The sequence below is a fragment of the Diceros bicornis genome, chromosome 23 (genome assembly GCF_020826845.1).
Source record: "Diceros bicornis minor isolate mBicDic1 chromosome 23, mDicBic1.mat.cur, whole genome shotgun sequence".
In the NCBI taxonomy this organism is placed as follows: domain Eukaryota; kingdom Metazoa; phylum Chordata; class Mammalia; order Perissodactyla; family Rhinocerotidae; genus Diceros; species Diceros bicornis.
In genome coordinates, this window is record NC_080762.1 from 36,578,031 (window position 1) to 36,593,792 (window position 15,762).

Below are 15,762 nucleotides of genomic sequence, written 5' to 3' on the forward strand. Positions count from 1 at the left end.
TCCTAGTAAGGAATAACATATTTTTGTTCTTTGAAACAAATGCACTGCTTTTGTTTGCCCTAGTTAGGGAGCTTAGGACACCATGCAACTATATTCTAAAAAATTCCTATCACAGGGAGCTCTCATGGCACATGCAGAAGGAACTCACACAAACATGCATTTCTAAGAATGGGGATTTTTTTCCCCCCCAAAGCCCCAGGAGATAGTTATACGTCACAGTTGCACATCCTTCTAGTTGCTGTATGTGGGACGTGGCCTCAGCATGGCCGGAGAAGCAGTGCGTTGGTGCACGCCTGGGATCCGAACCCGGGCTGCCAGCAGCAGAGCACGCGCACTTAACCGCTAAGCCATGGGGCCGGCCCCAAACATGCATTTCTGCCATGCACTAGAGTTAGAAATGAAAGATTTTTCCAATTTTTTTCTTGGATTCTGTGTATGAGGATGGGGCAAGAAGTTTCATTTACAGGAAGGGCAGGGGAAACAATAAAATAAAATTTCCTATCTACACAGCATCACAACCATATAACACATTGCTTTTAAAAGCATTGATTTTTCTATTTATTAAAGCACAATTTCAGTATGATGTTTTCACATTTCAGAGGCAGGGAGAAAGTGATGCTTCATTTAATTATTTGTGACTTTTTTTCCTAAAACAATATATGCACTTCTACAAAATCAAAGAGAAGTGGCTGAGAGAGAAAATACATTTTACAGAATGTAAATTGATTATTTCCAAAATTTTCAGGAACAGACTTGTCCCGTATGTTGTTGATTGGAAGTAGGTATAAAGTTGCCGACATTTCCAGGAATGAAGGGAGACGGGAGTGAGGGGAGTGGATAGGAAGTTAACTGTGGAATTCATAGAAGAATTCACAAGTGAAGCATTCCATTCTATTGGCTGCAGTTTCCAGGACACCTGCTGCATGTAGGATACTGCGTTGTAGGATACTTTGCATGCACTATCTCATGAATACTCCAACACCCCTAAGAGGTAGATTGTATATAGGATACCATATCTGTCTTTTACAGATGAGGGGTGGTGGCAAAGAGGTTAAGTAACTTGCCCAAGCTCACATAACTCTGGGACATGAACTTATATCATGGGGAGATAGATAAGTAAATCAACACAAACAATAATATGGTATGATCAGCACCCTGGAAGACTGCCCATAATTAATGAAGAGGAGGCAGATCTAACTCCAACTGGATGGGTTGATCAGGCAACTCTGGAGGAGGAGACAACACAGGAGCAAAGTACTTGAAGGTTAAAGAGGAATTCATAAAGCAGCAAAGCGAGGGAAGAGTAATCCACAGAGAAGGAGGCTTCACGCAAGGAGGTTTAGATACAGGGAAATGCATGAAGTTCACAATGACGGTGGCATAGCACATGGGTAGTAAATTATTAAAAAAAAAAAAAAAAAGGCAAAAGAGATAGGAAATTCCACATTAAAGATGGGACCTGTGTGCCAAATTGAGAGGAATGAACCTTATCCTGAAGGCTATAGTGAACCATTAATGAATGATTTTAAGCAAGAGTGTGATGTGATCAGGTTGTTATTTTTCTAAAAATCAAACAGAATTTTTTTCAAGTTTTTGAAAAAAATCAATCAAATAGAATTTTAGTGGAAGTACTGGCGTGTGGCAAGAGTGAAGTCAGGTTCATTGGTTAGCAGGAAGTTTCTTTAGTCCAGGAAATAAGTAATGAGGATTTGAATTAAGACAGTGGCAACAGAAAAAGAGAGAATGAGAGGGATTTAAAAAGTTAAGGAGGGGCCGGCCTGGTGGCGCAAGCGGTTAAGTGCGCGCGCTCCGCTGCGGCGGCCCGGGGTTCGCTGGTTCGGATCCCGGGCGCGCACCGAAGTACTGCTTGGTAAGCCATGCTGTGGCGGCGTCCCATATAAAAGTGGAGGAAGATAGGCACCGATGTTAGCCCAGGGCCATCTTCCTCAGCAAAAAAAGAGGAGGATTGGCGGATGTTAGCTCAGGGCTGATCTCCTCACAAAAAAAAAAAAAAAAAAAAAAAAAAAAAAAAAAAAGTTAAGGAGGTTCACACAAGAACCTGCACATGGATGTTTACAGCAGCTTTATTCATAATTGCCAAAACTTCCAAGCAACTAAGATGTCCTTCAGTAGGTAACTGGATAAATAAACTGTGGTACATCTAGACAATGGAATATTATTCAGCACTAACAGGAAATGAGCTATCGAGCCATAAAAAGACATGGAGGAACCTTAAACACACATTACTAAGGGAAAGAAAACAATCTGAAAAGGCTACCTACTGTATGATGCCAACTATATGACATTCTGGAAAAGACAAAACTATGGAGACAGTAAAAAGATCAGTGGTTGCTAGGGGTTGGGAGTGAGGAGGGAGGGATGAATAGGCAGAGCACAGAGTATATTTAGGGCAGTGAGACTACTCTGTATGATACTATAATGGTGGATACATGTCATTGTACATTTGTCCAAACCCATAGGATGGATGTACAACAGCAAGAGTAAACCCTAATGTAAACTGTGGACTTTGAGTGATGATGTGTCAATGTAGGTTCATCAATTGTAACAAATATACCACTTAGCGGGGGATGTTGATAATGAGGGAGGCTATGCATATGCGGGGGCAGGGGATATATGGGAAATCTCTGTATCTTCCTCTCAATTTTGTTGTGAACCGAAAACTGCTCTAAAAAATAATGTGTATTTTAAAAAAAAGTTAGGGGGTAGAGTTGAAAGGTCTTGGTGACAGTGCATGTGAGGCACAAGATCTTAGGATGACAAGGTCTTAGGATGACTCCTGGGTTTCTGGCTTGAGGGAAAGGTCATGTGCCTGTGGGATATCCAAGAGGAAATGCTGATTGGCAGTTGGCCTAGAGATGATAAAACACCCGATCTTTGGGTACAATAAGAACAGGGCACATCAGGGAGACAAGAAAGAAAAAGGACAAGGTTGGAAACCTAGTCTGTAACCAGGAGATAGGGATCCAGCTTGGGTTTTAGCAAATAAAATTGTTTGTGGGCCAGAAATGTAACTTAGACTGTACAGCAGAGTATTGATTAGCATTAGACAACAGGCAGGGAGCACAGCTGAGTTACTGCAGGAATGCCCAGGAAAAATAATCCAGACCTGAGTGATGTCAGTGAAAATGAAGAGAAAAAGAAGAAGGCATATTTGGGAGCTATTTAAGAGGCTAAACCAATTAAATGTCATGGGATTCATGAGATCATAGAGCAGTGTGAGATTACGCCAAGGTTCCTGGTTTGCATTACTGTAAGGATGATGGTTCCTGAACAAAGATGAGGAGGAGGAGCAGGTGTGTGAGATTGGGCGACGATGAATTTGAGGTGTGTGGGGAGCCAAGCAGAAATGTTGGGGGAACACAGAGGTTGGAGCTCAGGAAAGGGGACTGTGATAAGTAACCTTTCTCACATAGATGAAAGAGAGTGATGTGAGCAGAAGAGAAAGGTACCAGCACGGAGCCACCATGCCTGGAGGGATATTCAAGGAGGTGACGGAAGAAGAGCTTGTAAAGGAACCGAAAAAAAGTAGGAGGAGAACTAGGAGAGAGTCTGGAGAAAAGAGGAGTGTAGGAAAGAGTGGAGCAACCAGTGTCAACATGCTGTGGAGCTGTCACATTAAGAGACCATCAAAGGCCTGCTGCGTTTGACAATTAGGAGGCCTTGGTGACCTTTGTTAGAACAGCTTTTGAGGAGTAATGAAGGCAGAGACTGAGTTCAATACGATTGAAGAATGAATAGAAGGTAAGGAAGTGCAGACACGATCGCAGTTTGGTAGTGAATGGAAAGATAGGGTGTGGTAATTAGAGAAGAAGAAAAGTTTCTCCCACGTTATTGATCCTATTTTAAAAATGAAAGGAAGGCACCAGTGGAGGAGACATTGAAACACAGGAAACACAGGAGGTACCTGATGGATAGGAGCAGACAGGCAGTTTAACGTTAGAGGAGAAGGCAGACGTTTAACCATGGGTAGAAATATCTGCAGGTGGGGGGTGGGTAGGAGGATAAATATCTCAAATGAAACACAGATTTTCTTTTAACGCCCCTAATTTCCAAGTATTAATAATGGAATTAAGTGAGACTGATATTTGTTTGCTTGATTATTGATTCTGAACTCCAGCACTTATAAAACACTGGAAACATTTTATTTTGAGAAAAATATGCTGAAATTGATTTTAAAATTGCCCAGCTAGCAATAGTTAGCTTAGAATAGAAAGTACTAATATTAGAAAAATCCTTCAAGACAATCTTTCTTCTCTTGAAACTCACAAACAAGGAAGACATCATCAACCCTAGATTATCTACATAACAGCTTAAAATGCCCAAATGACTTCCCTGGCCAGCCAGCATGCCTCTGCACTGTCACTTACTGACATCCTTTGGTGTGGATTTAGGGAATAAAAGCCAACATAATAGCATATGAAAAAATTAATTGGAATCCTAAAATGGCTACCAAAAGATCTTATGATACACTGTAGAGCCAAATATTAATGATATTTGGCAAATATGATATTCTAGATTACCCATGCCAGATAGCAAATATTCTTGATTAGAACAAATAATTAGTAGTTGGCTATGATTTAGTAAGGCTCCTTCTAATCATTTTCACTGATTAAAAAAAAAATCCAAAAGATTAGACCATATGTAATATATTTTCCAAACTTTGTATTTTAACATTCTCCAAATACAAGAGTATCAGCCCTCATGAAGTATGAAATAGCACACGGTTAGTGTATTTGATTAGGGGCATATTAAATATATATGTTGGTACAATTATTTGTCTTATCTAATGTGGAAAAAAATAGCTCAGTGTTGGAGAAAAATGAGCATGAGCTATAACTTCTTCTCAACCTTGAGGATAAGTTATTCTAATCAGAACACCCACTATATATTATGTAGTTAGGAGATATTGTTAATTTAATAATGAAAATTATAATAATACATTGATTGGAAGAGATAACCTCCTATAAGTCATTGTAGTATTACTTAGTTAAAAAATGATAATCTATTATAATACTGTAAAATATGCAAGATCTTCAGTGCCAAATGCAATCCCCATAGAAAGTATTTTCAACTTAAAAAAATTGCATTCAGTGGGTAAAACTAATGCAAGACTGACTTATTAATATATTTTTCCTCCCATAATATAAAATTTCAATATTTAAAAAGCAGGAAAAAATTACTGAATGGACGCACCATGTATTCCCTCAATACATATTGCTGTGGACTGAACTGTGTCCTTCCAAAATTCATATGTTGAAGCTCTAAGCCCCAGTGTGATGGTACTTGGAGATTTCGCCTTGGAGAGGTAATTAGGTTTAGATGAGGTCATGAGGGTGGAGCCTTCATGATTAGTGTTCTTATAAGAAGAGACACAAGAGAGCTTGCTGTCTCTCTCTCTTTGCCATGTGAGAACACAGCAAGAAGGTGGCCGTCTGCAAGCCAGGAAGACAGCTCTCCCCAGGACCTGACCATGCTGGCACCTTGATCTCAGACTTCCAGCCTCCAGACTGTGAGAAATAAATGTTTGTTGTTTAAGTCATCTCGTCTGTGGTATTTTGTTATGGCTGCCCGAGCTGACCAATACACATACTGAGCTCAAGTGATGTGAAGGGAGGGAGGGGGTAAGTTATAAACAGGTAGAAGGCATGACCCCTGCCTTCCAGAGCCCCACAGTATAACTGGGTGGGCAAGACATTTTCCACCCATAATAACCCACAAGGAAACTGATGCAAAAGCAGCACTCAGATTCAGCTTCTCTGAAGCTATTTCAAGGATCCAGGGCTTCTCAGAGTTGAAAGTGGAAAAGTATTTTCTTAGTAGAAGAACAGTAAAATGACCATTTATGCAAGGAAAATAAAAAAAGAAAAAAATACCCAGAATTCTTCCTGATCCTCTCATGAGAAAATAAAGTTCTTTAAACCTTTGCACCTTCACTGAGGAGAGAAAATGACGAATTCTCACGGCAGCCCATTTAGTGTAAACCTAAATGAAGACACAGGATGACTAATAAGCATCAGTCACAGAGGAGGGAGAGTCAGGGCAGAAAGACGCTTCCTCCCACCTGCTGCCTGTATGTTCTTGGCTTCTGAATGATTCATAGTCAGAATTTTGGTTTTGCTTTACTAGATGATCCAAATGTGCACACTGTAAACAGAACAACACCTTCAATCTGGGGAAACGATACGCTTGTAAAAGTAGAAAACAAAACAAATGAAAATAAAAATGAAGCAACTCCCTCTCTCTCTTTTCCTCCCAGTGATGAAATGCTCCACCTAGAGCGCTCGTGTCCCTCTCCTCTCACATCACAGCAACACGGCTCCTCTTTCAGGGCACGTCTTTCACATAAAAGTGCTAAACTAATGCCGCTTAATGACAAATTAATGTCCATGAATAAAAAATACACCTCTAATAGCATAGAGTAATTTGCCATTACAATATCATCATTGGACATGCCCCTGGTTTAATACGATGTATTTAATTCATAACCTAATGAGTGATATATAAAAAGAGGGAGATGAACCCTGCAATTACATTTATGTGAGTCTGTCACCTTATTTGTAAAACCTTAGAGTCATTTACATTCAAATTAGAACAAATGAGTGATTTCACAAAGTGCAGTGATAAATGACCACAGCAGCCCAAGACAAAACTGTATTTCCTGTGAACACATTAAGAGTTTCCTATTATTTGTTAAAAATTACAATGCATATTGCCCAGTGTGATGTGAATAATGACTTTTTTACTGATTAGGTCAGAAGACTAATATGTAGCAAAATAAATAATTTTTCTTTTCATTTTTTTGATTTTTGCTTTAAATTAACTACTGAATTCTGGTGGATTCACACTGCCACCTGCTGCCTAGAAACAGATACTAAAAATATATTCCTATCAAAAGGCGTTTATTAACCACTTTGGTGGTCTTATCTGGAAAGTCTACGTGATGGTTCTTTCTTATCAATATATTTAAATTGCATATCATAATAAAGGTTGATTTTTGGTGAACAAAAAGAACACTTGATAATCAAACAATAGGATATACTATTTGCTATTTGGAGGAGGTGGTACAAAATGTACACACTTTCTTTTTTTTAAAGCTTTTTTAAAAAAAGACATTTTCAGCAAAGCATGTATTTCCTAATGCTTCACTTTCAGAGGACACAACACAAAGTCCAGTGGCCAGTGCCCCTGATCTTATGACATTCTGCCTCAGCAGAGGAGAGAGTGAGGGAGGGGGGTGTGTGTGTGTGTGAGATGCTTTCCCTACTCCTGCCCCTTGGTATGATCTGAAGGGGACTGAAAGGCTCTGCCTGCCACTGAGGATCTTCACCATCTAGTCTTCTCCCCTAGTGGCACGTCCCGACACGAAAGGGCAGCCTTCGGCTCCAGAACACAGCAGGCCCGGACAGGCATTAGGAATGGAGATGAGGCTGGGGAGGAACAGGCCTGGTCTTGGAGACTAGGCTAAGGAGTTTTGTAGGTGAAATGATGCGCCTGAGTGGTCATCACAGGAGCTAGTGGAGGTTTCCAAGCCGGACCAACATCCTAGCTCCAAATTTAAGTTTCTCCATCTGTAAAAAGAAAACAACACTCACCTGCCTTAGGGGGTTACTTAGTAGAGGGGAAATGGGAACCTCTGCACAAAACACTCAGTACTGAGAGCCCTCAGTAAGTGCTGGTTCCCTTCCCTGGGAAAGATAACGATGGCTATGGGGACTCGGATTTGGTATTGATAGAGGCTAGAAATAAGCAGACCCCTTAGGAGGAAATTATGAGCTCATTATAACCTATAGCCAAGAATGGTAAGAGCCTAAAGAAAGAAGAACATTAGCAATGGAGAAAAGGGTCAGGTCTGGGAGAGATTTGGGAGGTAGAATCAACACAAACTGGTAACTGATTGGACATGGTGGTGAGAAAGGAGTCTAAGAATAGGTCCAAATTTCTAGACAACTAGTGGATCAATGGCACCATCAATCGAGAGAAAAGCAGGTTTTCTCAAACTAAGTTTGAATTGTCTATGTGATATTTAGGCAAAGATGTTCAGCAGCTAATCAAAAAAAAAAAGGCTAGGAAAAATCAGACGTTGGGAAAACAAACTGGATTCAAAAAGTTTGTAATGTTTATCCGAGGAACTCAGCAAACCAGTGGATACATCAGAACCACTACATTCACAGCCCATCACTCCTGGGATGGTCTGTAGAGTTTTCTTTACAAGATTTAAAACAGTGAATGGCATGTATGGAAACATGTATACTCTGAAAAAGCAAGGTAATTCACACATTTTACTGCACCCATTTTAAAGACAATATTGCTCTTTAATGAATTAGTGCATCTTTCAGACGAAATGTTTAGAAACAGCACAATTGACAAAGGAGAGGAGCAGAAGGAGGAAAAGGGAAAGAAGCATTCACATTTTATTTGGGACTGGATCTCAGATAGCAGATAAAAGTCTGACAGCTCATGCTTATTAATAATATACTAACACGACAGGCTACATAGGACAGAGTCCTACGTAGTTTCACTGCAAAGCAGGTGAGAAAGGATGCAAACTTTCGTAGTTGTTCGTAAATCCCTTATCTTGGGATGATGGGCCATTGCTTAGCCATTGCCCCCCCCCCATCAATTAGCATCATTTTCACTGCTAGTCTCCCCATTTATTCCAAAAACATGCACCGAGAACCTGTGTGTTCTCAATGGCAGGCCCTGTGAGAGGGCTGGGGACTAAAAATGAATAAGGTGAAGGCCTCACAGCCTCGGAGGCTGATTCGACGGCTGTCCTCACTGACACAGAGGGGCACTGTTCCGACCGTGTTTGGTTGCTGCCCTCAGCAGCCTGCCAGAGGAAAAAGAAGAGAAAGGAGCCCACATCATGGCCTCAAGGTGTCTCTTCCCTTTTCTGGGGGCAGCAGCAGTGTTTACGCACACATGCAGGGGAGCTTCAGGCCAAGGCAATAGCTGATGGCTGGAGGCTCAGGGAGGCATGGTGAGTGGGGGCTTGCGGAGCGTCAACCAAGGCAATCTCTTTGGACACGCTTTTTAATGAGCACTGGAGGACAACAGGGGATATTAGAGCAGAGGTCTACCCTTCACACGTCTGGAAGAAAACCAAAGAAATAATGGTAATTTAAAAACAACAAAACAATACCAGACATCTTAGTGAGGAGAATAGCTTCACAAACTCCTAACTGCACAAAGTGCTGAACGAGGATGGAGTATATATTAGGCTTGATTGATGGGGCACCATTTCTAAGTACATTTTAGGCACTGAAAACTTTTCATTAAAAAATTTTGTATAGGGGCCAGCCCAGTGGCGTAGTGGTTAAGTTCGCGCATTCCGCTTCGGTGGCCCAGGGTTCACAGGTTTGGATCCCAGGTGTGGACCTACGCACCGCTCATCAAGCCATGCTGTGGCAGCATCCCATATACAACATAGAGGAAGATGGGCACAGATGTTAGCTCAGGGCTAATCTTCCTCAGCAAAAAGAGGAAGATTGGCAACAGATGTTAGCTTAGGGCCAATCTTCCTTACAAAAAAAGAAATTTCAGGGGGGGACCCAACAAAATGGTCCCACATAAAATTAAAAATCAGTTGAGGGCCGGCCCTGTGGCTTAGCGGTTAAGTGCGCGCGCTCCGCTGCTGGCAGCCCGGGTTCGGATCCCGGGCGCGCACCGACACACCGCTTTTCAGGCCATGCTGAGGCCGCGTCCCACATACAGCAACAAGAAGGATGTGCAGTTGTGACATACAACTATCTACTGGGGCTTTGGGGGAAAAATAAATAAATAAAATCTTTAAAAAAAAAAAAAAATCAGTTGAGCAGTAATACCAAAGAATAGCAAATAGGTATAGTTATAAGACTGTGTCAAAATATAAAAGCAGACTGACTCAGTCTGGCAATTTATAAACCTAAAAGAGAGGCAAGGTATATATTTTTAAAAGATTGACGTAATGAAGGTTTCTACATATACATGGTTTTGGCTCTTTTATAGTCAAAGTTTCCTTTCCACACGTTGGACATCTTGCAACAATCACAGATAGGAAGGATAAGTAAAGTTACATGAGAGAATAAAATGAAAACACGTTGGCAACAAGAAAGTGAAAATTTCAACCACTGCTCAAGCAGCCTAATAATAAAATAACTGTCCACAAAATATATCTGTATGCAAGCTCCACGAAAAATAATGAACAGCAAGAGTTAAATTCCAAAGTGCACAAGTCACTTGCTATCAACAAATTCATCTAATGCGGTAGGAGAAAATACCCACAAACTTCCAACATGCATCTGGAATTCTCATTTATAGAAAATTATAGGTATAGGTATACACACACACACATGTATATACACACTATTTTAATATTCATCATGATAATTAGCACAACAACCAAACTTTTATCAACATATATCATTGATTACTACCTACCACAGAAAAAGTGAATCAGGTGATGATGCTGAAAGCTCAAGTTGCAATATTTGATGTAGAAATGTCAAATAAAAGTAATTTCAATTTCACAAGTCAAACACACACCTTTGAACTCTTGTAACCTTTCTATGTTATTCCCGTTTGGTACTCGCAGAAAGGGATTAAAAACAGCTCTCCCATATCACACAACAATATTGAGAGGAAAAGAAAGGAAAATAAGATAAAAATAGTTAAACATTTACTGTTAGACTAAATGTGCTGAGATAACAATAAAACTTTCACATCCTGTATTTGAATTGCTCCTTAGGTGAACATGGCTGACATTCCTCACACTCTCTCTCTTGGAAGCACTGGTTCCTATTTCCCAAGTTTCCTGGGAAGATGAAATAAGATAATATATGAAGTAGAGCTTTGGAAACTACCTAATGAGTAACAGAAGTCAACAATAAAGGCCATATTTCGAATTGGAGAAAATGATTAGGAAGGAAATAAGTAAGTGGGCAGGAAAACAAGTAGGATTTTTCTACTTAATAATATCATGTCATATGCACAAGGATAGCAGAATTAAATTGTGTGGATTTACCATTTTTTAAAATTTATTTTCACTATTGTTATAACGCTGTAAAATAAACACAAGTCATACCAGGGAGGAAATGAAAGGATTCCAATATAAGGAATTAGTACTTAACTCTCTGTGAAATAAAAGATCCTCGTAGCCATTCTGTCTGCCTAAGATGTCCCATATCTTCCTACCCAATCAAAGAGTTTTCATCCAAGAAGAAAAAATGGTCTTTGGAATCAGAAAGGCCTACCACTCACCAGCTATGTCACCTCGGGCAAGCTGGGTACATTTCAAATCTCTGATTTTTGGCCTATAAAAATGTGCAAAGTTGTGGGGGCCAGCCCCGTGGCACAGTGGTTAAGTTCGGGGCGTTCCGCTTTGGTGGCCCAAGTTTTCGGGTTTGGATCCCAGGTGCAGACCTATACCACTCGTCAGCCATGCTGTGGCAGCAACCCACATAAAAAGTAGAGGAAGATAGGCACAGATGTTAGCTCAGGGCTACTCTTCCTCAGCCAAAAAAAAAAAAAAGTGCAAAGTTGTATGAGGACCGAACATGAAACATTGGTGAACGCACAGTAGGTACTCAGTGGATAGGAGTTTTTCTCCCTTCGTCTCACAGAGCCTTTAAGTCTGACCATCCCAGCAAATCAGGGGAAGAACGCACAGATCTCTCATCACTTTTGCAGCATTTACTAACTGGGAAGTTCATGTGGTAATTAATAATATATGACTTTGTGATATATTAGCTACTGTTACTGAAATCTTAAATGACTTTCCAACTTTTCGTGCATTTGTGGTTATTTCTGCAACTGGACAACATTGCTTCAAATCAAGACCCTTCCCAGCATCAACTCCCTGGGGCTCCAGCAGTAAGCCCTGTGAGTGGCTGCTGAGTTACTCTGCTGCCCAAGGGTAGTGGGGACCTGAGGTGGGCAAAGAGGGTGGGGGACATGAGATGGGACACGAGAGCTGCAGCTGCCCTCCTAGGAGCCTCTCAGCTTGTGTCCTGGAGAAATTCTACCGTCACAGGCCACATCTCCCCCCCTTCCATTTTACCTGTCACTGGGCTCCTGTTGGTGGCTACAGCTTATGATTGCAGGGGGAAGGACTGTGAAGGGCATATTAGCAGGATGCAAGCTCACATACCTGGATGAGATAGTGGGAACATAAATTGAGAAGCTCCAATAACTGTAGGTGGCTGCCAGCCGCTAACACATCCTGGATCACGCCCGGCTCCAACAAAATCTGTTTTGTTTTTTAATAAAAAGAAAACTATCAGTTACTTAAAAATTAACATTTGCTTAATATGCAAATATACTATATTTAAATTGCTGCTTAGTATACTATGTCTGAATTAATACTGTTCCTTATTATGGAAGTCAATTCTTTTCTATTCTGGTTAACGAGCTGTGGCCCTCACTCTAACAGCTGAGTTCTCATTTCTGATACTCATTTCCCGTGTACAAGGCTCTGCATTTAACCACTTATTTTTGTAGGAGGATATGCACATTTGCCAAGAACAATATAATTGTCTTAAAATTCAGTTGGTGATGGATGTAACCTTATAAAACACAAAAGAACCAAATTTTACTTTTTCAAGGTATATTTCAGAATTTTGTTCTTTAGTTGATCACAGAAACAGCACGGTTAACAGATATTTTAGGGAAAGGGGGCTTATGTTTCTCCTTGAAATATGACCAGAGGTGTAAGTAAATAAAATTACTCCATTTTATTTCTAAGTCCTACAACAGTAAACTTCAACCACAATCTTTCATTTTTCTCTTTCTCAATCTCAGATTCTCTAATCCTTTCTATTTCAAATAAGAGATGTAGAAATACCATTTTCAGAATACAAAGACATCACAGAGAAGTAAAACTTCCCAAATATACTGGTGATATCAATTCTTCATTTTTTTCTGGTTAAGTCCAACTTTGTATCTACTGTTGCCAGCTCTTGAGCTGCTGAACAGGGCTGGAGAAAAACACAAAACCACGTTGACAAAATTCACTTAATATGCACGACTTCCAGGCACAAGGAGGCCTTTAGGGCTGCTCCCACCATCCTAACCCATTTCCTGAGCCCAGTGGTTCCCAAAAGTTAGTCTCTGGACCATTACCTGGGAACTTGCGAAAATTGCAAATTCTTGGGCACCTCCCCAGACCTAATTGAATCAGAAACTTGCAGGGTGAGGCCCAGCAACTGGCGTTTTAACAAAGCCCCCTGGTTCTGATTCACAGGGAACCATGAGACACACTGACGTGGTCAATTCACTCTTCCACTCGACTACTTCTCGCACGCTCCTTTCTCCTTAAGCCTCCACCTCCTCCTCTCTCTTTACTCTAACTTCATAATCTTCCAAAGGCTCCCATCAACAAATCTACCAACTCACCTACCCATATTGGTATCAGCACATTTTGCTTTCCTCAACACTCCACTTATGCACTAGATCCCAACCCCTTCTGCCTGCAATTGTCCTCTCTTGTTCCTACATCATTACCTGTTCTTTCTACTGGATGATAATTCCCATCAGCATGCAAATATGCCATTATAGCTCTTATCTTAAGAAATAAAAACAGCTCTTTTGACCCCACAGCTCCCTCCATGCTCTCCTTCCTAACAAAGTTCCTCAGGAAAGTTGTCTATATAAAACGTTGCTATTTGCTCTACTCTGTTCTTGAACCGACTCCTGTGAAGTTTTGTGCCAACTGTTCCTCTAAAAATACTCTTGTCAAAGTCTCCAGTGACCTCCAGATCCAACAGCCATTTCCCAGTGTTCAATCTTACTCGAGCCAGCAGCAGTTAGCAAAGTTGATCCCTCTCCTTCTGGAATGATATCTTCCCTTGCCTCTAGGACAACACCCCCTCTCTCGGTTTCTTCTACTTCACTAGCCACTCTCTCTTCTCCTTCCCAACCTGCAAGCTTTGGAGATGCCCGGACCTCAGTCCCCAGACCTCTTCTTTCCTCTTTCTGCTCACTCCATGGATGATCTCATGTAATCCCATGGCTTTAAAACCATCTATAGGGCCGGCCCCGTGGCTTAGCGGTTAAGTGCGTGCGCTCTGCTACTGGCGGCCCGGGTTCGGATCCCGGGTGCGCACCGACGCACCGCTTCTCCGGCCATGCTGAGGCCGTGTCCCACGTACAGCAACTAGAAGGATGTGCAACTATGACATACAAGTATCTACTGGGGCTTTGGGGAAAAAAAAAGGAGGAGGATTGGCAATAGATGTTAGCTCAGAGCCAGTCTTCCTCAGCAAAAAGTGGAGGATTAGCACGGATGTTAGCTCAGGGCTGATCTTCCTCACAAAAAATAAATTAATTAATTAATTAATTAAATAAATAAATAAAATAAAACATCTATACACTGACACTTGAATTTGCTTCTTTAGCCTCAACTTCACCCCTGAACTCCAGACTCGTAACCAACTGCCTTTTCAGTATTGCCACTTGGACGTCTAACGGGCAGCTCAAACTGAACGTGGCCCAAACCGACCTCTTGATTTTCTCCACCAACCACCAAACCTGCTCCTGTTTCAATCCTACCATCTCAGCAAACAGCAACTCTCAGTTATTTAGGCTGCTAAAACCCCAGAGTCATTTTTGATTCCTCTTGTTTTCCTCGTAGCTCACATCCAATCCATCAGCCAGTCCTGTTGGCTCTAGCTTCAAAATAGTTCCCGAATCCAATCACCATGCACTATTTCCATCATTACCACTCTAGGCCAATCCACGGTCTTCCTAGACGTATTATAATAGCCTCCTAACTAGCCAAATTGCTTTCTCCTTTGCCCTCTTGCACTGTTTTTAATAATATCAGCCAAATTGGTACTTTAAAAACATCAATGAAATTACATCACTCCCTTTATTCAGAACTCTCCAGTGACTTTCCATCTCACTGAAAATAAAATCCAAAGTCTTCATTATAATGTAAAAGGTTCTTTGAATTCACTGAGAACCTTAGTGTTTATGTCTAGCTGTTTTCTCTGCCTAGATCACTCTTCCTCAAGATATAAGCACGGCTCACTTCCTCATGCCCTCACTCCTCTACTCGGTTATCACCTTACCTGGGAGGCCTTCTCGGACCACTTGATGCCAAATAGTACCCCACTCCTCATCACCCCTCATTCCCTATCTCCTTACTTTGCTTTATTCTTCTTTGTCGCACTTACCACCTCTCCACATAGTACACGTCTATTTGATTATTTTCTATTTCTCTATGCACTAGGATGTAAGATCCAAGAGAACAGGTCTATTTTGTATCCCTAGCACTTAGAACAATGCCCAGCACATAGCTGTCACTCAATATTGATGAATTTATTTTGTAATAAATTATTGATGAATTACCTCTAGATATATATTAACATTCAGAATTAATTTTATTAATTAATCTAACATAAGAGGAAAGAGGAGAAAGGACTATAAATTATATTTCTGAACTAGTAAAGAAGTGAAAAAGTTAAGCACATTTAGCAAAAATACTGACACTCATCTTATTCTGCAAATTCTTTATAGCTCCTTTTCCATCTAGTCAGAAGGAGAAACCAGAATTTCTTCAACTCCTCAAGGAGCGACGCTGTGACTGACATTCAGGAAAGTATTGCGGCTCCCATTACAGGAGCAAGGATGTAGCATATTCTTGCCAAAGAAGCATGGCCTGAGGTGCAGAATGGGGAGTAGATGGATTAGAAAGGTTAGTCTTAGCCTTTAAATCCTGTCAGTTGTGCTCATTTCACACAACTGGCATTCACGATAACCTCT

The 15,762-nt window shown here is 40.9% G+C and overlaps 1 protein-coding gene across 4 annotated transcripts in view; it reads right to left on the reverse strand.

Moving 5' to 3' along the window:
• The window catches only part of KLHL32 (kelch like family member 32), a 192,740-nt gene that overhangs the window by 67,852 nt on the left and 109,126 nt on the right, over positions 1-15,762 (reverse strand). For 3 of the 4 annotated variants that reach the window (XR_009223552.1, XM_058566598.1, XM_058566599.1), the window contains exon 5: positions 12,149-12,247. Coding sequence is in view for 3 of the 4 variants with exons in the window: in XM_058566598.1 (XP_058422581.1) it covers positions 12,149-12,247 (99 nt within the window). In the remaining variant the exon portion in view is untranslated. Of the gene's footprint in view, positions 1-12,148; positions 12,248-15,762 lie in introns of those variants that run through there. The other variant, XM_058566600.1, reaches the window with a different exon arrangement.